Here is a 23,520-nt window from a genome sequence, read left to right on the forward strand (position 1 = left end):
ATTGGTTCCAAACCAACAACATTGATGTGATGGAGTGGCCAGCCCAATCCCCAGACCTTAATCCAATTGAGAACTTGTGGGGTGACATCAAAAATGCTGTTCTGAAGCAAAACCAAGAAATGTAAATTAATTGTGGAATGTTGTTAAAGAATCTTGGAGTGGAATAACAGCTGAAAGGTGCCACAAGTTGGTTGACTCCATGCCACACAGATGTGAAGCAGTTATAAAAAACTGTGGTCATACAACTAAATATTACTTTAGTGATCACAGGATTGCTAAATCCTAGAAACAAAAAAGTTTGTACAAAATAGTTTTCAGTTTGTAAAGTCAACAGCAGACACTGCTATTTTTTTTTAACACCCCCCTTTCAACTAATTGCCCAATTGCACAGCGTTAAGAGCGTGCATATCACGAATGCTGGGTCTTGTTGGTTTTCTGAGAATCTACTGCACCTACTGGTACCTTTTTTGCCATGTAGCAATAAAAAATCTACTAAAAACCTGGATTAATCTGGTTAGTCACATTGGACTGCTATTATTTTGAACTCTACTGTAAATGTAAATTTTTTACCAAGCTAACACATTTGAATGGCAGAAGCCATGACAGATTTCTTCATTCCTTTTATATTCAACATGGATGTTGACTTGAATTTATAAAACTAAGAAATTAACAATTAAAACTGTCCGCAGAGACCAAGTCTAAGTGCTGGCCTGGGTCTGCTCGCTCTCTCAATCAAACACGAACAGACGAAAAGTAATCTCTGCCTGAATTTAATTTGTTCATCAACATGCAGCACAGTGGGCATGAATTTAATTGTAGTTTTGGCAGCTTTGCGGAATCTTTTATTTGCAACAGGCAGATAATATAAGAGTCGAGGGGAAAGATGATTATTAGGATACTTCAGTTTTATTATTAGAATGCACTGGAAACCGAAGCTGTGCCGGGGATCAGTCTGTGACATTGACGTATCGTCGTAATTCCCCCCATCCCATCTTCTTGTGTCATGGTGGTAGCCAGCGGTGTAATAAAATGCAGATGCGCACGAGTCAGCAGCAGCAGGTGAAGCGAGCTGCTTCAGTCTGCGGTGTGTTCTTATGTAAAGGCTTGTGGGTTTGCTCTCTCCCCGGTGAAGCTTATATTTTCACTCTTCAGAAGCTTTGAGTGCTTTTGTGTCAAATCAACACAAGTGGTTTGGATTCTTTGGATATATTTTTTCGCACAGTTCAAAGTTCCAGCAAATGTTTTTTGATATGTATATATAAGTTTTCACATAAGGTTGAGAGAACATTTTATAATTGAATTGAAGAAAATCAGAAGCTGCCAGATACTCTTAAGATGAATTGCAGATTTGTATATAAAGGCATTAAATACACTTCATGTCCTTTTTTGTGATTGCAATTTTTTTTAAAAGTCCCTTGCAGTCTCAGGGAATAAGGGGCCCGCCTTCAGGTGATTTAAGCAGCAGTGGCTGGCAGATGATTTTTAGTTAGGAGTTGTGGCAGCGTACCTACAGCGACAAACCACAGCCCCGAGGTACAGGATCTCCCAGAGCTCCAGAGCTCAGCAATAACTTCAAACTGCTAGGCTGCATTTGTATGCTCAACACAGCTTCTGCTCTTAGCCCAGGGCCATGCTGAATTCTCCCAGGAAGTTATGATGAGCAGTGAGGACACATGATCAGAGATGATCGAAAACAAAAACATCCATCCCCGAAGTCTGAGGAGAGCCAAACCTTTGATCTCTTTCTCGTTAATTTCGTCAGCCTTATTGAAAGTTTGACAAACAATATTAATACTCAACCCGAAACCAGTATTATAGTGAGAAATGAATTGATATTTCTTCCCCCTTCTGCAGTCGGTGTCCTGGAGGTCTGTGCTGAAAGGCAAAAAGATGAGTAGAGTTTGAATGGAGGTGATGATTAAGTTTGCATGTGCAGGTGATCAGTGCATCTCTCAGGATCACAGGGTTTAAAGCAACTACAAAGAGTTTTAAACTGGTTATAAAACTATTTAATATTGATGCCTCTATTTGACCTACATAAGCAAACCATCTGCGACAAGATTGGCTGTTTCTACATAGTTGTTCTTTTTGGCTGTCTCTGTGTTTGATTCTCGTCAACAGCACACAGACAAAAGAGCTTTTATTTCCCATGTGATATTTTATAGCTGACGCCCGGGCAGGACCGAAGGACAGAAGGGAAAAAAGACGCTAAGAAGAACAGTGAATCAGCTAGAACCAACCTTGGTCGGTCCATTCAACATCCTAGAAAGTATGTTATATGTCTATTTGTGGCTAAAACAAAGTCAATTTTATTTCACCATTACAGTTATTAATCTTACATAGACACAAATAGATGCATTCAACTCTACAATGGGATATCTTATCACTATGCATCCTGGAAACAGGATTATTACCTGAATAAAGATGAAAAGTGAAAAAAAATGAAAGTTTACTTTAATGTTACTTCTTCCATGTTTCTTCTTTTGTGTGTATTTTTGTTTACTTTTTTGGTGCAGTCTGAACCTAGTTTTACAGTTTTTGCCAGCTCTCCCGTGAAAAGTTATTCAGTTAAATAACATTCATATATTTGAACATATGTAGGCTTGCAGATCTCCTTATGCAGAAGCTTCCGACAACCTTATATAAGACTGGGTTCAAAGAAAATACAACCCGTCTCTGGCATTATAAAGGAAAGCAGCCCCCTCCAAGCTGCACTGGGTGGAAGCAATAAAGCAAACAGGATACTGGGATAAAGTACTTTATACACGTCTCTTCTTCCTTTTCTGCATGCAGTTCAGGAACAGAACAGACATGGTAATGAGGGCATTAATAAAGCATGTGGATCCATTTTTAATGATCCACTGGCCCCTTTAGTTTGAAACTGATTTTTCAAGTTTGAGTTTTCTGTTCAGAATCTGTGTTTTTGCTTGGAGCGGGACTCGCGAAATGTGCTATTTTTCACCTGCACAAGCAAAGTGCTGCATAAGACCTGCGTACACCTGAGTGTTTGTGTGTGAGTGAGGGATAAAGAGACGCAGGATCAGTCGTCTTTGTCTATATTTGGAAGATAATACCTGAAGTGGGGAAGAAGCGGGGTGGGGGGGGAGGGTGAAATAACTCAAACTTTATTATCCTGAAGGAAATTTGGTTTGAAGCCAGACATTCAACACACAGTAGATCACGGGGAAGAAAAGAAAAGTGGGGTGGAGGTGTACACCAAATCAAAATGCACTGACGGGTATGAGACCTGCATTTGGCTTTGATTCTCACAGTGTGTGTATGCTGGCAAGCTGAGCAACACAATCATGATTGGTTCTGTCAGTGATTTTCTAGTTTAGCTTTTGTTTTTAAGGAATTACAAGTCCTGTTTTCCCTCTCCATGACTCCCAGGCTGACTCTCATATGGATGCTCCTGAATGAACAGACCTCAGGCCACATCGAGTATACTGGTATTTGCTTGCAGCGCGTATTCGACAGCAGGCTGCAAAGTTACAGAATTTGTCTTGCTGCCGTAGTTGTTGTCATGCTTCTTTTGTCCATTTCCCAACATATACGCCTGTCAACTCACCATAAGGGTGTCAGATTGGATTAAAAAGAAGGGAGATAAAAGAGGAAAGAGGAAAGCCAGAAACTACAAGCAGCAGCAGATAGTGTTAGAACTGGCTATACACACACATGCACACACAGTCATCTCTATTCTCACTTTCGTCAGGGGAGAGAGTCTGTCTTCTCTCTGCAGCAGGCTTCTCCTTCTCATCGCTCTCTCTCTCTCTCCCTCTCTCCCTCTCTCCTGCTTTGTTCATGCTGTGTTTGCTGTGCTCTCTGTCTGAAGCAGCACCACACTGGAGCACTAATGAGCGGGCTGAGAGCGAACCCAACACAGATCTCCCATCAGCTCAGGAGCAGCAGCAACTCTGACGGCATCTGAGGCAACGACACACAGGACTGATCTGCAGTCAGCGGGGAAGCTGTAGGGGGAAAAGCGTAGGAGAGGTCGTGAGGTGGCTTCAAAGGCAAATTAGCTATTGAGAGAGTGAGAGGAGAGGAGAGGATTTCTCCACAGCGCACCAAGCGACCTTCTCCGTTCTCTGAAGCTGACCCACAGTGCACTTTCTCTTTCTGAAGACGAAGGACCTTTCCCCTCCCGGAGGAGCTCAGCCATGGAGGAGATGCTCACCTGCAGCCGCAGCCCTTTCTCCCAGGTGTTTGGGCGTCAGGGGCAGCTCATGCAAGCCAGTGAGTGCAAACAGTTGAAAGTCTGCAAAATATTAAAGTTTTATTTACCTTACATGATCCTGATTTAAGTTAAGTTAACTTGATTGCATGTGTTTTAATAATGTGTGCATTCACTGTTCTTTTGTTTTTAATGCCCAAGACAGATAACAGTGTTTAAAGTAGGCTGACACAGAAATTTGAATCCACCAATATTGGTATGCAGTTGATGCGTGTCCCAGTTTCAGTAGGAAATTAAAAAAATATATAATTTCACTTTTCTTTTAAAGCTGGTGCATGTTATCATTCACTCTCTCAGTATTTTTAATCATGTTATTGTTGGTGTTAATATATCATGCATATATTTAGTCTGTCTTGTGTTGTCACTAAAAAGGCACCATTTATATTTCATATTTCTTCATGCAGCAAGGCTTTATGAAATGTATTGGTTTCACATTTTCCTGGCAAAAATTATATAATACAGTGTGATGTTTACATCAATATTGAATCAATTTTAGCATAATGCAGTTTGACACAGCGATGTGTTAATGTTGATAGACTGTGATGCTTCTTTCATGCACAAGAGAGATGTGAAAATATGTGCGCTCTGTCTGTGCGTGTGTGTGTTTGTGTGCGTGCGTGCGTGTGTGTGTGTGTGCTTGTGTGTGCAGGTGTGGCTGTGTTTGCAGGAGCAGACTGTACTCTTTCATGCGTTTGGGTGCAATCCTTTGATCCCTGTTTGACCGAACATGCCACAGGTTTAAAAAGAAAAAAGAAAAAGTCGTCAGCAGACTAAAATCACAGTTAACATTTAATCATTTTTACAGCATTAACAACTGTAAAATTTATTATATAATCCAATACAATAGTCACAATTAACACCTTTGTGAAGTTTTTAATGTTTTCTTCTTTTTGAGACTGATCATAGAGAACTATGTTATGCATTTGTTTGTCCACATCGTCGACTAAACTGAGAATTTGCATATTTTAATCATTATTCACATGAAGTTAAACAGATGCTTCTGCATTAAATGCTACACCTACATGATTTTTTTTTTTTTATAGATTTCCTCTTTGTAAACATATCTGAGAGTGAATTGCTGTTTACTCATGTACTTTAATGGATTTTTAAAAATGATTATTAACAATATCTGAAGGGATTCTTTACATACATAATGTGAGCCAGACACCCACATCCCCCATTCAAATTATGCTTATGTGGGTGCAAATGTGCATCATTTGTTTATGTGACTTGTGTCAGTGTGAATTGTATGCTCGAGCTTTGAGGACCTGTCGCTTTTTACTTTCAGGATCGTGACACAGCGTGACACAATCTGCCCCTCGGGTGTTCTGGTATAAAGTGTCGCATAATTCCTGAAAAAGAAAATGCCACTCTTTGGCCATGACTGACCTGATGCGGAGCACAGTGAGCTGTGATTTCCCACAGGTTTGCTGCAGATTTAGAGGATTGTATAAACATCCTCATATCTGGTGGGTATGTTATTCCACTGTGGTGCAGAAATTTATTTTTTATTTCAATTCAACTGCCATTTGAGGCAGGACCTTGAGTTTTTCTTCTTCTTTTTGCATTGTGTTGGCTTGTACTTTGTCTGATTTCATTTTCTCATTCATAGGCTGACATTTTTGCAATAGGAAAGCAATGACCTATCCGTGGCCTTCCTCGGCATTGGGAAAGTTAGGCTATATTTCTTTCAACAGAAACATTTCTGAATGTGTCCTTTCATAGAACTGCTCCTGCTCCGGTGCTTGTAGGTCGCTGATTGTTGGAGTTTTTAATCAGAATGGATTAGATTGGGTACGTTTCCTGATTCGAACGATTGAAATAATTGCTCACTTCACATCCAGGCAGAGCGGTGAGCGCAGCAGGCAGTGTAACACTGTGGAAAATCAACAGAAAAGCCATGACTGTCTAAATGTTTGGAGGCATGTCAAGCTTTCTTTGTGCAATTTGTTTTTGGACTATCACAAACAGAAAACACACAGGCTCAACACTCTGCCCCCCCCCCCCTCGCATTGTATTCCTTCTCTGTTGCTTTTTCCTACCAGTCAAAGGAAACTTAAAGACAACTTGAAGTCAAATAGTGGTGCTCATATGCAGTAACTCCCCTCTAATGCGTACCGATCAGTCACAGCATAGGTGCGAGTGCTGTGTGAATTAAACCTAAATGTCACTCACCGGTTGAGAAAATGACATTATCATTGCATGTGTTGTGCTGAATTACAGTCAGTCTTGCGCTCCCCAAGTTATCTATGCTCTTTGAAGCTTGTGCTGCATGTCTGCGATTTCGGATGTGCGTTAGAGGGAAAGGAGAGGGGGGAGATGGAAGGAGAGAAGAGGCAGATGAAGGGAGGGGATGGGGGCAAGAAAGTGAGCAAGCTGCAAATTGTGTGAATAAGAGATGGGTGTGTTTTTTTCTATTTTTAGCAACAACCTTACATACTGTTACACAGCTGCTGGAAGACTAATCCACAGTAGCGCTGGCTCGCAATATCTGAACAGTAATTATAGGGGGATTTTTTGTTATCTTTGGCTGTCACCCATCATTGGATCACAAGTCCCACAGCTATATGCAAAGGGCTGCCTGAATCGCATAGAAAAAACCCATTACATGAGTGTTGCACATGCCCAAAGACTTGAATATTAACAACCTTCTGGTGGTACCCTGGCAGAATAAACACTTGACAGATTTTTTTCCCCCCATGAATCACATTCACGTGGCAGTGCCAGGTGCTTAATCCTGCTACAATTCTCTTGCTCCCTACTGGTGCTGTGATTTGTTCTGTGTTCAGTGTTGCAATGTGTCAAAAATCCCTCGGCAGTCAATGCTCCCGTTTGTCGGGGGAGTGTGACAACTTACTTTCCTGTCTTTGAAATAGTTAAATTATTCTGGCAAACTTCATTTTTTACATCTGTGCATTTTCAAGGTTAGTCCGTCTTTTCTACCGATCCTCTCCCGTGTGTGATTGTGCTATCAAACACACTGTTCCATAATTAAATTGATAAGATCTTGTTCCTCTTGTGGATAAAAGACAATCCTCAGCACAGTGATGTCTGTTTAAGAAGTCAATGAGCAAGAGCACAACACTATTTGAAACACATCTGAAGGCTGTTGATAGGATTGTGAATCAATAGTATCACTTCACAACGACCTGAGATATTTGACAAAAAATACTCACCTCCTGGCTGTGACTCAACTGAGACAAAAGCTTCCTGTTTCCTCATGTCTACTATTGTCTCTTGGCCTAATTTTCAAACGGCAACCGCTGTCAGTCTGAATATGAATCAGCATATAAAATGATTAATGTCTAACACTAATTTGGAGTATTTTTGCCTTTCTCTGGTGTGTTTAAAGCTGCAATTACAATTAAGTAAATTGCTTCCTATAGTTTCCCACTATAATGTGTTAAAATACATAGCTTTGCTTATTATGTAAAGAGTAAGAATGGTTGTTTTTTTAGTGTGCAGTACTGATACCGCTACCATACCTGCTGATACTGGTGCCAATTCGTGTTTTTCCCTTCTCTTAAAAAAACTAAGCTGTTCATAATATTTGTGCGGATAAACTTTGCTTGCCTAGCCATCTAAAAACAGCAAGCTTTAACTGTGAAACAAATATTGTACTCCCCTAAAGGAAGAGATACATAGCTGACAACATGACCCAGTTACAAAATACTGCTGCTTCTTTTTATTTAAACTTTTTCACACAGCACCTCATCTGTGGAGCTGGTGACACATCTCTCTTTACGTAATGCTGCTCAAAGTTTAGTAAAGCTTTTATGTTATAGTTAAGGCAAATGAAAATTATGGGATTATACTCTTTTCCCCCCTCTTTAATGTCCTGAATGATCAAGTGATTTTTGCGTAATCAGTATATTCCTACACCCTAAAAAATAAAGATTCAAGTTAGAACCAAAAGGGGTTCTTCATATGGATGCCAAAGAGGAACCTTTACCTATTGATCCTTGGGAGAACCCCTAGAAAAAAAAATCTTTGTGGAAACATATCCTTTAAACAAACAATGTTATTTAAGGCAGGGGTTCCCAAACTTTTCCATGCCAAGGCCCCCCAAATAGCATTAGCTTCTGGCCGCGGACCCCCAAACCCACCGACAATGCTACAAAATATCTAAATAAACATCAACTTTTAGAATGTATTTTCTTACTTTTATTTACCATTCAATAATTATTACATTTGTTTTGCATAAGAAAATTATTAACAACATCTTTTCAACACTGTATATTCCCAATGAATAATAAACTTTTCAACAAACTCTTGACAGATAAGAACAGAACAAAAGAAATCAAACCTCTCGTGTGTGTGTGTGAGTGTGTGTGTGTGTGTGTGTGTGTGTGTGTGTGTCTGGGAGTGACAGACAGAGATTACACTAGTGGGAGGGATGGGCTTGGTGGCTCCTACACAGTTTGTCCAGCCTGGGCTTAATGTCTGTCAGTGCCATACGCATGTCATTGTCCATGTGTAGACGTGCTCTATGTTTTGTTTTAAGCACTTTTAAAGTGGAAAAGCCAGACTCACACAAGTAGGTTGTTGCAAAAGGGAGAAGGCATTTCAGTGCCATGTCAGCCAAGGTGGGATACTCCTTTCTTACATGTAGCCAGTAGTTAGACAGGGGAAGAGCCTCAAAGGTCAGTTTGAAATCCCCTGAGTTTGTCAAATGGTTATTAAAAAAATAAAATAAAAAAAATAAAAAAAATTTGTTTTTGATTTTTTTTTTTTTCTCATCTTCCCTCCAATTTTCTGAGGCCCCCCTAGCGCCCCCTGGCGGCCCCCCAGGGGGCCGCGGCCCCCACTTTGAAAACCACTGATTTAAGGAACTTGATAATACATGGCTCTTTGAAGAACCAATAGGTAAAAAGGTTCCTTGCAGAACCTAAAATGGTGACCCTAAGACATCCCCATGAAAAACCTGTTTCATTTCTTGCACCTTTATTCAATTCAGCTGGGTGCTTTATAAAACCAATACAAGTTGTTGGACATATTTCCTCATATTTTATTAACCAGGTTCACAAAAAATGCAGCATTGTTCAAACTGTCACATTTTTAAAAATCAAAACCAGGTCACATTTCTGCAGAGGGTGACTTAAAGAACCCATTTTTGTTTTTAGTACTACAAAGAGCATTTGACAGGGGAAAGCAGATGTTTAAACCTTTAGGTGTAAGAACTCCTTTTTAACATCCAGTTCCCCAAAGAACTTTACAAGATTCTTCAGCCTAAAAGGGGTCTTCAGAGCACTTATGAAGAACCAGTTTTTCTTAGAGTGTATGAAGGAGCAGCTGAAATATATGTGGTGTTTTTGCCATTTGAGATTTCTGAAAGAGGTTGCTGATTACTTGATGATAAATCAGTTTAGCAGCCAGAGTTGTAGACGGTTTCCTTTCTTACCTATCACTTTACCCTTGAATATTCCCTTAATACCTCAATAAACCGCTGCTAAATCCCTGCTCAGGAGAGGTGAACGTGATTTGAAGTTTTAATATGTGACCACTGCAGGTGTAGAACATATTTTGGTCTTCTTTGAAGTGATTAATTCCTCTCCTGCTTCCACTTGTGTTATGGTTCCAGCACACTCACAGATTCCTCACACCTCCTTGCCTGGTGGGCTTTCCTGCAGTAAGAGATTAGCTTCATGCTTCTGGTGTTGCTAATCATGTAGAAGGAGTCACGTTGCAAGAGGTTTGCCGTTACAGTCAGTGTGTGCACTCAGCAAGGTAACATAATTTTGTTTCTCACGTGGTGAGTCACAGCTTTTTGAGCTCCTCCTTTATATAATTATTTAGTTTGCTCTTCAAGGAAACTGTTGATTGATGAGAATAACTGAGTCTTTAAAAGACATGTGCACTAATACTATCATTCACACCCCATCTGCTGTCATTTGGATGTGCATTAAAATAAATTCATGCTGAAATGCATAATAATTTAAGAAATTAAGCCACAGGAGATACATTATCACTCAGTCAGATTTTAAAATGATCTCACACATTCTCCACCAGGGAGGAAAATGTTTCACTACACGATAGTGTGTATAGAAAGGACTTCAGGCACTAATATATCACAACCATGACTCATTGTTAACGTAAAAAACAGGCTGTGCAGTACTTTTGGGTACACATTGCTGCATACCTTCAGGGTGGCTGCACTTGCTGGCAGTTTTCGGTATGCAAAGGTACCAATTGATGTTAGTTTTTAGTTTTATGGAAAGGATGTTTGTGCATGTTGTAGGATTTATGGAATATAAGTGTGCATTTTGCATGGTATGCTGATTAGCACTGAGGCGTACCCTATTAGCAGTAAACAAATTTGTGCTGGGGAACCTTTTTTTCCCGTTCAAAGTACTGTATTGAGGTTTGGATGTACCTGAGGAAAATGTCACACTTACATAATACTGAATAAAATATAGAAATTAGTAACTTTGTTAATATTTAATTTTCACTAAAACTGTGTGAACATCACATCACATACACAGTCTACAAAGAGCATGAATAATGTTGCGCCTTGTGCTCATAAACATGCAGCAAGTTAGTAAGGATATGCTGTTTTCACAGTTGCTCTTCTGCAGTATTTTTGGCTTATTGCAGCATAAATCAGATAATATTATGGTTGTAGTTCGTCTTGGGAAAGCATTTTCACTTCACGATATCTGCGATCTGGAGGATTAACAGTGAATTTTTGACCCCGAATGAAACAAAATAACAAAGCCAGAGGAAAAAATATATAAATAATTATTATGTAACATGCCCTGATGTACTTTATGTCTAGACGGGTTATTGACAAGTCAGTCACAGATGAAGGCTGGTCAGTCATCTGCACCAGTGGACCTTCTCTTCCTCACATGGGTTAGAGAGCATCGTATCTGTGAAGCTGAGTCACATCAGAGTCACATGTGAAATAGAAAGCTTGTTCACTCAGCCAAGACTTTGAACTATGCAAATAATCTTTTGGAATTGCACGTACGTAGGTGATGAAACTCCTCAAATGTTTCCTCAGTGGCAGCAAAAACACACTTTTTACAGCAGACACCTTCCAAGTTTATTATTCAACACTCCTCGCAGAGCAAAACTGCTGTCAAGGCAGTCATTTGACTTTAAGCGGCAGACCATGGGACACCTGGCACACTCTGAAAAAATTTACAATGCACCCCCTCCTGCCCGTTCCTGTGCTTAGAATTGGACATCTCCAACTTCCATTAACCTTCAGATGAATGAGCATGCTGCCAGAGGAGCCTGATTGAAAACAGAGCGAGGGTCAGCATCTCCTTCGCCTCAGCCTACTTGTCCTCTCTTCTATCCTCCATTGAACCACCTTTAATATAAACTTTAAGTGTTCGCACATCCTGTCACACATGGGGGTCATTCTGAATACAGATTATGTGTCTTCTCTGGAGCATTTACAGGACCAGAAAGACAGGTAATAAAAACACTCCAGCCTACTGATTTTATCTACAGTGCAATAAACCTAGACAAAGATAACATGGCTGATATTGTATACAGACGTGGTGCTGCAGAAAGCCTGGAAAGTCTGAACAATAGTAAAAACCATAATATGCCTCAAGGATATTACAGTAGGTGGTACAGATGTCACAATTAATAAATGCAATGTTTCTTTTTCTTTTATCTGCTTGCTGTTCCACTAATTACCATCTACTTAAAGCTAATAATAGGTATGAATGCACCATATTCACTGCATCTGCACCATAGATCTGCACCTTTTGAATTTGGGAGGTTACTGACAGCTCTCAATGAATGTGTGATTAATGTTTTATAGGAATATCTTGCCATCAGTATCACTGTTTTTTCAATAGCAGCCACTAGAAATGGAGGATTCTAATATTTTTTTTAGATACAAATAAATAATAAGTAAAGGCCAAGGACATAGGGGCTGAATTGCTTGCTTCAACAGGTTTTATGATACCTACTTCTTCTTACAACACTATTCACTTTGTTGTTCCCAGTTGTGGTGTTGATGTGATGCTCATCTAGCCTCTGCATGTCCACATGATAAACATTTGTGTAGAATGCTACCTGATAAATGTGAATAAAACAAACAAACAAACAAACAAACAAACAAACCAAACAAAAACAATATATGATATATTACATTTGATTTATTATTGAACAAAGTTATATACAAGCACGCAATCCAGTTTCTACAACCGTTTTCTTAAATACACACGTTCCATTTTTTTGAGACATTTCAAAACAAAACAATATTGTAATACAAAACAACTGAACAATAACTACTTGTATTTTGTGAATTTTGGCAGAAAACAAAAAGGGCACAGTCTGTTTAATATTCTCCTCTTTATTTAAAGTTGTGGCTTAATTAAAAGTCAGTTCACTTAAATTACAGAAGACCTCACTTTTATTATTATTAAAGAAATAGTCCCTACAAAAAAACTGTTTCCTTTGGCTTTTCAATATGTTGTTGTGAAGTATCATATAGGTTAAAAGTATGTTCGAGTGCTGTGAACACCTCACATAAGGTTTTTTATTTTAGTTTTTAAATTTAATTTCTGTATTTTTGACACGCGGCCACACGGAGGCCCTGTTGCACACATAGATTAATGCTAAAAAAATAATAATAATTTCAGATGACGGGTTAACCCAACTCAAGTTAACACAGTGGTTCCCAAAGTTTTTCTACTAGGCCCCCCTGTTCTATCTAAAAAATACTTTCAAGCCCCCCCCCCCCCCCCCCGGTGGCCTCCACACAACAAGCAAGAATGGTCTTGTTATATTTTTTCATCCTTGTTTTTTGTATTCGTAATATTTTGAATATATTATCAGAAATAAGGCGTAAAAATTAAAAATTTTATATGACCGTAGACACTTTTAATTACCGTAAATCAAAGAATAGCACAAAACTTTTACTTTTTTCTGTCATAAACTGGAAAAAAGACACAGTTTTGCTGTAAAAATATTAACATTTTCATGCAAAATTTATGGAGAAATACCATGATGTGTGAATGAATGACACAATGACCTTAAAAATAACAGGATTATTCAGTCTAAATTACAGTTTTCGCTGATATTTACATTGAAATTTAGAATAGAAAAACCACTCACTGTAATTTTTATGGTGAACTTCTGGCAACAACAGCTGTCGGTATTTTTCCGTAAATTAAACAGATTATTTTTTACAGTGCAGCCTCATCATCATCATCATCATCCTTCGACTGTCGTCGAGATCCTAGATGACACGTCTTTCCATCGGGCCCTGTCGGCCATTGCTGCTCCCAGCTCCTGGATTGTAAGTCCGGTGTCCCTGGAGATTGTGTCAGGATATGTATGAGGCCTGGTACCTCTGGACGATTGGGGGAGCCGCCACAGCAGGATGTCGGATATTACTTGATCCTTGGCATGATAGCAGTGACCAGCAAAGATCGCTCTTCGACGTGCTACAGTTGTTGTTGTAGGCGGCAGTTCACCATAGATTTGCTCCTTGGTTGGATAACTTTTCCAGGAGATGTTTCTAACACACATGAGGAGTCTTGTATATGTGCCATCAAGCCGGTCTTGTAGTTCTTTCTTCATAGTCCAGGTCTCAGCACCATATAGCAGGATGCTTTCAACACAGGCCCTGAAGAAAGAGACCTTGATGGAGGTTGAAATGCCGGACTGCCGGACTCCGAGGAGTTTGTTGCAGGCATTCCAGGCTTGTCCCTTTCTGGCTAGAAAGTCCTTTCTGCTGTCAGCCACATATGAACCAAGATATTTAAAGTCCTTGACTTCCTTGATGTGTGATCCATCCTTTGATGTGATAGGGTTGATAGGGTCCTCATTCATCAGCATGCATTCTGTTTTCTTTGAATTTAGCTTGAGTCCTACTTTGGCAGCGGCCTCTTCAAATCAGATGAGCAGAGTCTGGGCAGATGATGTGTGTTCTGCGGCACACAGATAGAGGTCGGTCAGATATTTCTCGCTCTGGCGACCAGATCTTCTTCCAACCATGAGGCCGTGGTCTTTGATGTTATCCACTGATTGCCGCAGAGCATAGTCCACCACGATGACAAACAAGAAAGGTGCAAGCGTGTCACCTTGGAGAATTCCCGCTGTTGTTGGGAATTCTTTTGTTGGGCCATCGTGGCTCTGAACGAAGCTGGTGGGGTTTTCGTACATTATGGCTATGGCTTTAACGATCTGCTCAGGGATTCCATAGTTATGGAGGATGTGCATCATGGCTGCTCTGTTCACACTGTCAAAAGCCTTTGAGAAGTCTACAAAGATGATGGTGCCTCTCCTCTTTGAGACCTTTAGTTCCTCAATGATTCGCCTTATTGCTAGAATCTGTGGGAGGGTGGATCTTTTCTTCCGGAACCCATTTTGGTTCCTTCGAAGAATCGGTACAGTGCAGCATTGGAGAACAATTCAATTATTTCAATGTAGCCTTGCCACGCCCCCCTTTTTGTAACCCTGGGCCCCCCCTAGGGGTCACGCCCCCCAGTTTGGGAACCACTGAGTTAACGGATACAGGCTATGTAAAAATATAAGAGCAGCAAGACAGGAAATAGGCAACTACAACACTAACACTGGGTCATGTAATAGAGGACGATGAAAACAGATATTTTTAGGATGAAAACAGCGAGAGACTAACGTTAGCCTGCTAGCACCTTCCGCTCCGGCTAACAGTTAAATGTAGCGAAAAGTTTGTTAAAGTAAGAAGAGCAGTCTTTAGAGGAGGAGCTTTATGGGAGCTCAGGCCATAATGTGTCTCAGTATACAGAGAAGAAAAAAGAACTGTCAGGCTTGGGCAAAAAGAGGACTCAGATGCAGATAGGCAGTAGAAATGACAGGCTTTATTTTACTGATTGGATTTCTCGTAGACAGATATGATAAAACAACAAGCTATGAAATACTAGAAAGTCCGAAGACACACCAACAGCACAAAATAACAGAACCAAAAACGCTCCCGAATGAGGAAAATAACCTACTCTGATCTTATCAGGAAAACACTATAAAAAGTCAAGACTCAATACAGGACTGTGAAGGGCTGGAAGCAAACGACAGGACGACGAATACTCTGGCAACATGGACAGGGGAAGACAAAGACTATATACACACAGGGGAGGGGAACACAGGTGGAAACAATCAGGAATCAGGGAAGACACCAGACCTGACACAGGAGGAAGGGCAAGTGACCTGAAACGAGAGGGAAGTTACATTTCCGGGACCATAGTACTTTCCTTCATCGGTTTAACCTGGCTTACATGGAAGGTCGGATGAACACGTAGAGACCGGGGCAGACGAAGCCGAACAGCAGCCGGACCAATCACCCTTGTGATGGGGAACGGACCCACGAACCGCGGAGCCAATTTCTTGGAGGCAACTTTGAGATGCAGATCTTTGGCGGACAGCCACACTCTCTGACCCGGCTGGTAGTTTGGCGCCGGGCGTCTTTTCCGATCTGCTGTTCTTTTCACCCGATCACCTTGTCGGATTAATACCTGCCGAGCGGCTGCCCAGATGCGTCGGCAATGTTGAACCATGGCGTACGCTGACGGAACCGACACCTCCCCTTCATTGTCTGGAAACAGAGGAGGCTGACAACCTAGGACACAGTGAAAAGGAGAAAGGCCAGTAGCAGATGTAGGCAACGAATTGTGTGCATACTTATCCCAGACCAGGTGTTTGCTCCATGTCGAGGGATTCTGGTGAACCACGCACCGGAGGCCGGTTCCCAGTTGCTGGTTGAGGCGTTCGGTCTGGCCGTTGGCTTCCGGGTGGTATCCTGATGTCAGGCTGGCTTTGGCTCCGATGAGCCTGCAGAACTCCCTCCAGAACCGGGATACAAACTGGGGGCCCGGTCCGAAACGATGTCCCTGGGAAACCCGTGGACACGAAACACAATGTTCATCATGACCTCCGCAGTTTCCTTGGCGGAGGGTAACTTCGGTAGGGCGATGAATTTGACCATCTTGGAGAAACGATCAACCACGGTGAGAACCGTGGTGTTTCCTTGTGAGACCGGGAGCCCTGTGACAAAGTCAATGGAAATGTCCGACCACGGTCTGGAGGGGATGGGAAGTGGTTGGAGAAGCCCCGTACGGGCCCTGGAGGATGTCTTGTTCCGTGCACAGACCGAACACGCCTCGATGTACTCCCGGACCTCCGGTTCCATAGCCGGCCACCAGAACCTCCGGGATATAACGAACATGGTTCTCTTTACTCCCGGATGGCATGAAAGCAGCGAGGTGTGAGCCCAATGAATCACCTGTGGACGCAGCTCAGCGGGGACAAAGAGACGGTTGTTAGGACAACCGGGAGGTGATGGGGCTCCACCGTTAGCTTGCTTTACCTCATTTTCTATAGGCCAAGCAACTGCTCCAACCACACAGTTCAGTGGAAGGATAGTTTCTGGTTGCTTGGTCTCAGGCTCAGGATCGAACAGGCTGGACAAGACGTCGGGCTTGATGTTTCGAGATCCCGGCCTGTAAGAGAGAGTAAAAGAAAAACGATTAAAGAACAGCGCCCACCTGGCCTGGCGAGAATTAAGCCTCTTAGCCTTTCTAATAAATTCTAGATTCTTGTGATCTGTCCAGACAATGAATGGATGTTCGGCCCCCTCCAGCCAATGTCTCCACTCCTCCAAAGCCAGTTTTACTGGCAGTAGTTCTCGATTGCCGACATCATAGTTGCGTTCTGCTCTGGACAACCGTCTTGACAGGAAGGCGCAGGGATGCATCTTGCCGTCGTGCTCCGACCGCTGGGATAATACTGCCCCCACTCCTTCGTTTGACGCATCGACCTCCACCACGAATTGGCGCTGTGGGTCTGGTAGGGTGAGAATGGGAGCCATAGTAACTCGTTGCTTGAGGTCTTGGAACGCCTTCTCAGCTTCTGTGGACCAACGAAACGGCACCTGGGTGGAGGTAAGAGTATGGAGAGGGGCAGCTATTGTGCTGAAGCCTCTGACAAACCGCCTATAAAAGTTCGCAAATCCCAAGAATTGCTGAACCTTTTTGCGGCTGTCTGGGGTAGGCCACTCAGCTGCAGCGCTAACTTTAGCCGGATCCATCTGTACTCTTCCAGGGGCTACAATGAAGCCCAGGAACGAGACAGTTTCGGCATGGAAGACACTTTTTTCCACTTTGACATACAGATTATTCTCTAGCAGTCTCTCAAGGACCTGGTTAACATGATTTTGGTGAGTAGCTAGGTTAGGTGAATATATCAAAATGTCATCCAAATAGACATACACAAAGTGATCCAGAAAGTCTCTCAGAACGTCGTTGATCATGGCTTGGAACACGGCAGGTGCATTTGTGAGACCAAATGGCATCACACAGTACTCCTAGTGGCCGCTGGGGGTGTTAAACCCTGTTTTCCACTCGTCTCCCTCTCTGATACGAACTAAATGATAGGCATTACGGAGATCTAATTTCGTAAATACCTTCGCTTGTTGGAGTTGGTCGAACACTGATGTCATAAGAGGGAGTGGATACCGGTTCTTGATGGTGATGTCGTTCAACGGGCTGTAGTCAATGCAGGGTCGAAGAGATCCGTCCTTCTTTCCCACGAAAAAGAATCCCGCTCCGGCGGGTGAGGATGAGGGGCGGATCAGTCCTGGTTTCAAAGACGTGGTGATGTATTCGTTCATGGCGGCTTTCTCTGGTCCGGAGATGGAGTATAACCGGCCTTTGGGAATCGTGGATCCTGGAATTAGGTCAATGGCACAGTCATATGGACGATGGGGAGGAAGAGACAGAGCTTTAGTTTGGCTGAATACCGCTTTGAGATGGTGATAACATGGTGGAACCGAAGTCAGGTCCGGCTCTTCCGAGTCTGCAGTGGGGTTGGTAGAGAACAGGTTAATTTCTGAAACCTGCTCCTTCTGATCAGAGGACACAAAACAGTTCTTGGAGCAGTCCTCTCCCCACCCCTAATCATTCCTGTCTTCCAGTCAATGTGTGGGTTGTGCAAAAAAAGCCATGGTTGTCCCAGGATCAGAGAGTGAGAGGTGGAGGTGAACAGGTGGAACTGTATTTTCTCCTGATTGTGGTCAATGAGCATTTGTATTGGTTTACTGGTATGTGTGATAGTAAACAATTCCTTACCATTGAGTGATTTTGCGTGGATGGGATTGGTGAGTGGCTGACTCTCAATACCAAATTCTCGGGCTAGTCCCCAGTCCATTAGGCTCTCGTCAGCCCCTGAATCAATTAATGCCTCTATGTCGTGAGCAGAGTTTAATTTGACCTTAGTAAGTGTGCGCATAACCGGCTTAGACGCCTGAGTTTGACTCACCGCCTGTGATTTCTTGACTGGGCAGGAGTTGACGAGATGACCAGTCTCGCCGCAGTAGAAACACCGTCCCTCCTGCAGCCGCCGCTGACGTTCCTCAGGGGTCAGCCGAGCTCTTCCCAGTTGCATAGCTTCCTCTTCTGGAACTGCATGGAGGTGAGGCGGAACATTGGGTGGTGATTGTTGCGGTGTCGGCCATCTTGAGACAGGTGTGGTTGCGATCCTCTCCGGTACCCTCTGCGTTGCCCCTCGCTGGCGTACACACGAGACATAACACACGAGACACACGAGACATAACACACGAGACCATATAACTTGACCATACATTGTCCAATCTGTCCCAAATTTCACACGCGTGATTAGGGTCCAGCCCTGAACACACCCACGTGTCAATATTGACACACAGTCATAGCGCCCCCTGCTGGCAACAGCAAGTAACTTGTTTTATACTTAGCCCTTGCAGTAGGTTTCACGTAGAGACACGAAATTTGGTACACACATGAATCATGTGGAGACGCACCAAAAAGCCTCTTGGACCCATACCTCAAACCCAACAGGAAGTCTGCCATCTGAGTTATGGTGCATTACTTTTTGAAGTCATAAGTATGATCAAAAGACAAGACAAAACAAGCGATGTGGGCTCAGTCCCTATGCGTCCCAAATGGCGTGTCTGTGTAAAACATGTTACTTCCTGTAGCCAGCGGGGGGCGCGATGACTGTGTGTCAATAATGACATGTGGGTGTGGTCAGGGCTGGACCCTCATCAGGTGTGGGAAATTTGGGACAGATTGGACAATGTATGGTCAAGTTATAGAGTCTGGTGTATTATGTTCCCATATGTTCCCAAAGGGCTTGTAATGGTATTGGCCAACCTAGAAGTCAATGGGATTAAATTTGTAGGCAGAGTTTGGTAAAATATGCAATGTGGTCATTTTATGAAAGGGTGTGTGGATTAAGCATAAGGGGCGGGGCTTTATGAAATATTGTTATTTAGAAGTGTTAAGGGCTGGACTCTGATGAAGCATGAGAAGTTTGGACCAGATGGGGCAAAGTATGTAAAAGTTATAAGGATGTGTAGTTTTGTGGCAAGACGCCATATTTTGCCACCATGCCACGCCCACATAGTGTGACAGTCGGTAAAGCTTTCAATAACTTTTGACCCCAAAGTACAAAGCCCTTGTGATACTGACCAAGTTTGAAGTCCATGGGGTGAAATCTGTCAGAGGAGTTTGTTAAAGTATGCGAGGTGGAAATGGGAAAAAACGAAGAATTGTGCGAAATTCAAACCAAGATGGCAGACTTTCAGTTGGGTTTGAGGTATGGGTCCAAGAGGCTTTTTGGTGCGTCTCCACATGATTCATGTGTGTACCACATTTTGTGTCTCTACGTGAAGCCTACTGCTAGGGCTAATTATAAAACATGCAACTACCTGTTGCCAGCGGGGGGTGCTCTGACTGAGTGTCAATATTGATATGTGGGTGTGTTCAGGGCTGGACCCTCATCACATATGAGAAATTTGGGACAGATTGGACAATGTATGGTCAAGTTATACGGTCTCGTGTGTTGTGGCGAGACGGCATAATTTGCCGCCATGCCTAGCCCACATAGTGTGACGGTCAGTAAAGCTTTTGATAACTTTTGATCCCAAAGCCTTGTGATGGTACTGACCAACTTTGAAGTCAATCAGGTTAAATCTCTAAGAGGAAATCATTAAAGTATGAAATGTGGTCATTTAATGAAAGTGGGCGTGGATATAGCATAAGGGGCGGGGATTTATGAATTATTATGATTTAGATGTGTTAAGGGCTGGACTCTGATGAAGCATGAGAAGTTTGGAGCAGATCGGACAAAGAATGGAGAAGTTATAACGATCTCGTGTTTTATGGCGAGATGCCATATTTTGGCGATATTGCAACGCCCACATAGTGTGACTGTCGGTAAAGATTTGAATAACTTTTGATCCCAAAGGCCTTGTGATGGTGCTGACCAACTTTGAAGTCAATCAGGTTAAATCTGTAGGAGGAGTTCATTAAAATATGAAATGTGGTCATTTAATGAAAGGGGGCGTGGATATAGCATAAGGGGCGGGGCTTTATGAAATATTATGATTTAGAAGTGTTAAGGGCTGGACTCTGATGAAGCATGAGAAGTTTGGAGCAGATCGGACAAAGAATGGAGAAGTTATAACGATCTCGTGTTTTATGGTGAGACGCCATATTTTGGCGCCATACCACGCCCACATATTGTGAAGGTCAGTAAAGGTGTTGATAAGTTGTGTTCCCCAAAGCCTTGTGATGGTACTGACCAAGTTTGAAGTAAACTAACCCTAGCCCTAACCCTAACCCTAACCTTAATTAGGGTTAGGGTTAGGGTTAGGGTTGTGGCTAACCCTAACCCTAACCCTAATTAGGGTTAGGGTTAGGGCTAGGGTTAGTTTACTTCAAACTTGGTCAGTACCATCACAAGGCCTTTGGGATCAAAAGTTATTCAAATCTTTACCTACAGTCACACTATGTGGGCGTGGCATGGCGCCAAAATATGGCGTCTCGCCATAAAACACGAGATCGTTATAACTTTTCCATTCTTTGTCCCATCTGCTCCAAATTTCTCATGCTTCATCAGAGTACAGCCCTTAACACTTCTACATCACAATTTTTTCATAAAGCCCCGCCCCTTATGCTTTATCCACGCCTCCTTTCATAAAATGACCACGTTGCATACTTTACATAACTTCTCCAACAGATTTAATCCCATTGACTTCAAACTTGGTCAGTACCATCACAAGGCCTTTGGGATCAAAAGTTATCAAAAGCTTTACTGACCGTCACACTATGTGGGCGTGGCATGGCGGCAAATTATGCCGTCTCGCCACAACACACGAGACCGTATCACTTGACCATACATTGTCCAATCTGTCCCAAATTTCTCATGCGTGATGAGGGTCCAGCCCTGAACACACCCACATATCAATATTGACACTCAGTCAGAGCGCCCCCCGCTGGCTACAGGAAGTAACATGTTTTACACAGACACGCCATTTGGGACGCATAGGGACTGAGCCCAGAGGGCCGCGCCCGACGTGGCCTCCTCCGACTGCTCCACTCTGCTCGGTCCCATTCAGTCCTGCTTGCAGGCCTAGTTATCATTATATTTGTCCAAACAAATGTACCTTTAGTTGTACCAGATATTAAAATGAACAAGAAATTGAAGTAAACAAGGCTGGTCTAATAATTTTTTCCATTACTGTATGATATGCGGCCTGTGTTTTTTGCACTACATAGTAGAAATGTATGTTTTGATTTAGCAAACAGCATGATTTATGTACATTTACAAACTACATACTTTATTGGTTAGGGTAGGGATAATCAACTTGCTTTGCCAAGGGCCACTTTAATAAAAAAAAACCCATCAACAACAACACTACTAATAATTATTATTACATGTACTAATATATCGGCTAAAATGAATAAACATTAACACAAATTTACTGACTTATTAACTATATTAACATGACACAAGGATTGACATGACTCTAGGCCTGATGGATAGATCAGATTTTTTTTAACGGAATTTTAGAGTAATAGTTGCAACTGCATTTTAAATGTAGAAATGCTGTAAATGCTTTAGTTGAGAGAGTTTATACAACATTAAACATAACCGGAACCTCTTCCATTATTCAGTCTCTTAAATGTGGGAATGATTCATAAGCATAAATCATCAACATAAAACGCTACTACTAGTGACAGAATAATATAATAGATCTGTTGGGGTGGCCTGGGGACCCTCTCCTTGCACTTTTTTTCCTAGCACCTTATGCACAATCAAAGCACAAAGGAAAAAATATAATTGTGAATCAGTTTATTTTCTTTATGAACTATAAAATGGTCAACGGGCACCGTATTTGGCCCATGGGCTGTAAGTTGAGTATCTGTGAGTTAAGTTGTCTCCTTTGTGTGTAGTCAACTGATTCTGAGTCTTTGATCTATGGAAACCTCATCTCTTATATGTTAGAGATGGACACTGTAGGGATGAAGCACAGAGTAGAGAAGCTGGAGTTTGTGTGTTCCTCTGTATGTGCCGTACTGTTTACAGATGTCTGTGAAAAAAAACTTTTTTGCAAGTTTGAATTGCTAGAAAAATAAGCAACAGCAATTTCCTACTAGTAAATTATGAGTCACTTCTGGTTTTAAGCAGGTCTACATCTTGTTAAAAATATTTATTATATTGGGGAATATTACTATGAACCCGGAGGGCTCCTTTATATTAGACTGCTATCAAAAACACTATCTGTTAAAAGCAGTGAAAACTTCTGTGTTGTCTGAAAGATAATGGATTAGTGTATAATGTAATGAATGTGATGCAGTGATTGCAGGCAAGTCTTCTTTTGTTTTTGAGAATCATTTAAAATTTTGAATGAGGTGCAGCCTTGTTACCAGCTGTTAGTGTGTTGCTGGTATTGTTTTCACTAAGATATGGTTGGTGTAAAATGTCTAAACTGAAGCTCACTGCAGTGTAGTGACTAAGTTTTTGTTTTACAAACTATCAGTTCTGTGATTAAAATACCAGGCAGCGCTGACGCACAGCAGCACCACAGGCTGGCCACAAACTGGCAGGGCTGGATGTTAGCCAGTAGCCAGACAGCAGCAAAGTCTCAGCTCCTTCTTAGCCATGGACAGAGAACTGGATATCATGTTGGAGATTGGGCCCTGCCAGTTCCTCTGAGAGTTGCTCAGTGGTGCATTAAGTCAAAAAAGTAAGACTTGTGTGCATTATAGATACCCAGATCAATGGGCCTGTACTTGCTCCAAGGCCGATCTGGCTACTTCCAATTTAGAGCTCAGCTAACTTGAATTGTTATTAAATGATTATTGAAATGATGATCCTTATAACTTGGCACCACCTCGATGTCCACCCCACAGGTAGCCAGTGAACACCTGTGGGGTGGACATCGAGGTGGTGCCAAGTTCTAAGTATCTAGGTGTATACCTGGATAATAAGTTGGACTGGTCCCTAAACACAGACGCTCTCTA

The 23,520-nt window shown here is 42.1% G+C and overlaps 1 protein-coding gene across 2 annotated transcripts in view; it reads left to right on the forward strand.

The window, feature by feature from the left end:
• Positions 1-3,819: 3,819 nt before the first annotated feature.
• kazna (kazrin, periplakin interacting protein a) overlaps positions 3,820-23,520 on the forward strand; it is a 225,185-nt gene continuing 205,484 nt past the window's right edge. The window contains exon 1 of one of the 2 annotated variants that reach the window (XM_059332591.1): positions 3,820-4,236. In XM_059332591.1, the coding sequence (XP_059188574.1) occupies positions 4,161-4,236 (76 nt within the window). In that variant the 5' untranslated portion in view covers positions 3,820-4,160. The remainder of the gene's footprint in view (positions 4,237-23,520) is intronic. The other variant, XM_059332592.1, reaches the window with a different exon arrangement.

The sequence above is a fragment of the Centropristis striata genome, chromosome 5 (assembly GCF_030273125.1).
Source record: "Centropristis striata isolate RG_2023a ecotype Rhode Island chromosome 5, C.striata_1.0, whole genome shotgun sequence".
Classification (NCBI taxonomy): Eukaryota; Metazoa; Chordata; class Actinopteri; order Perciformes; family Serranidae; genus Centropristis; species Centropristis striata.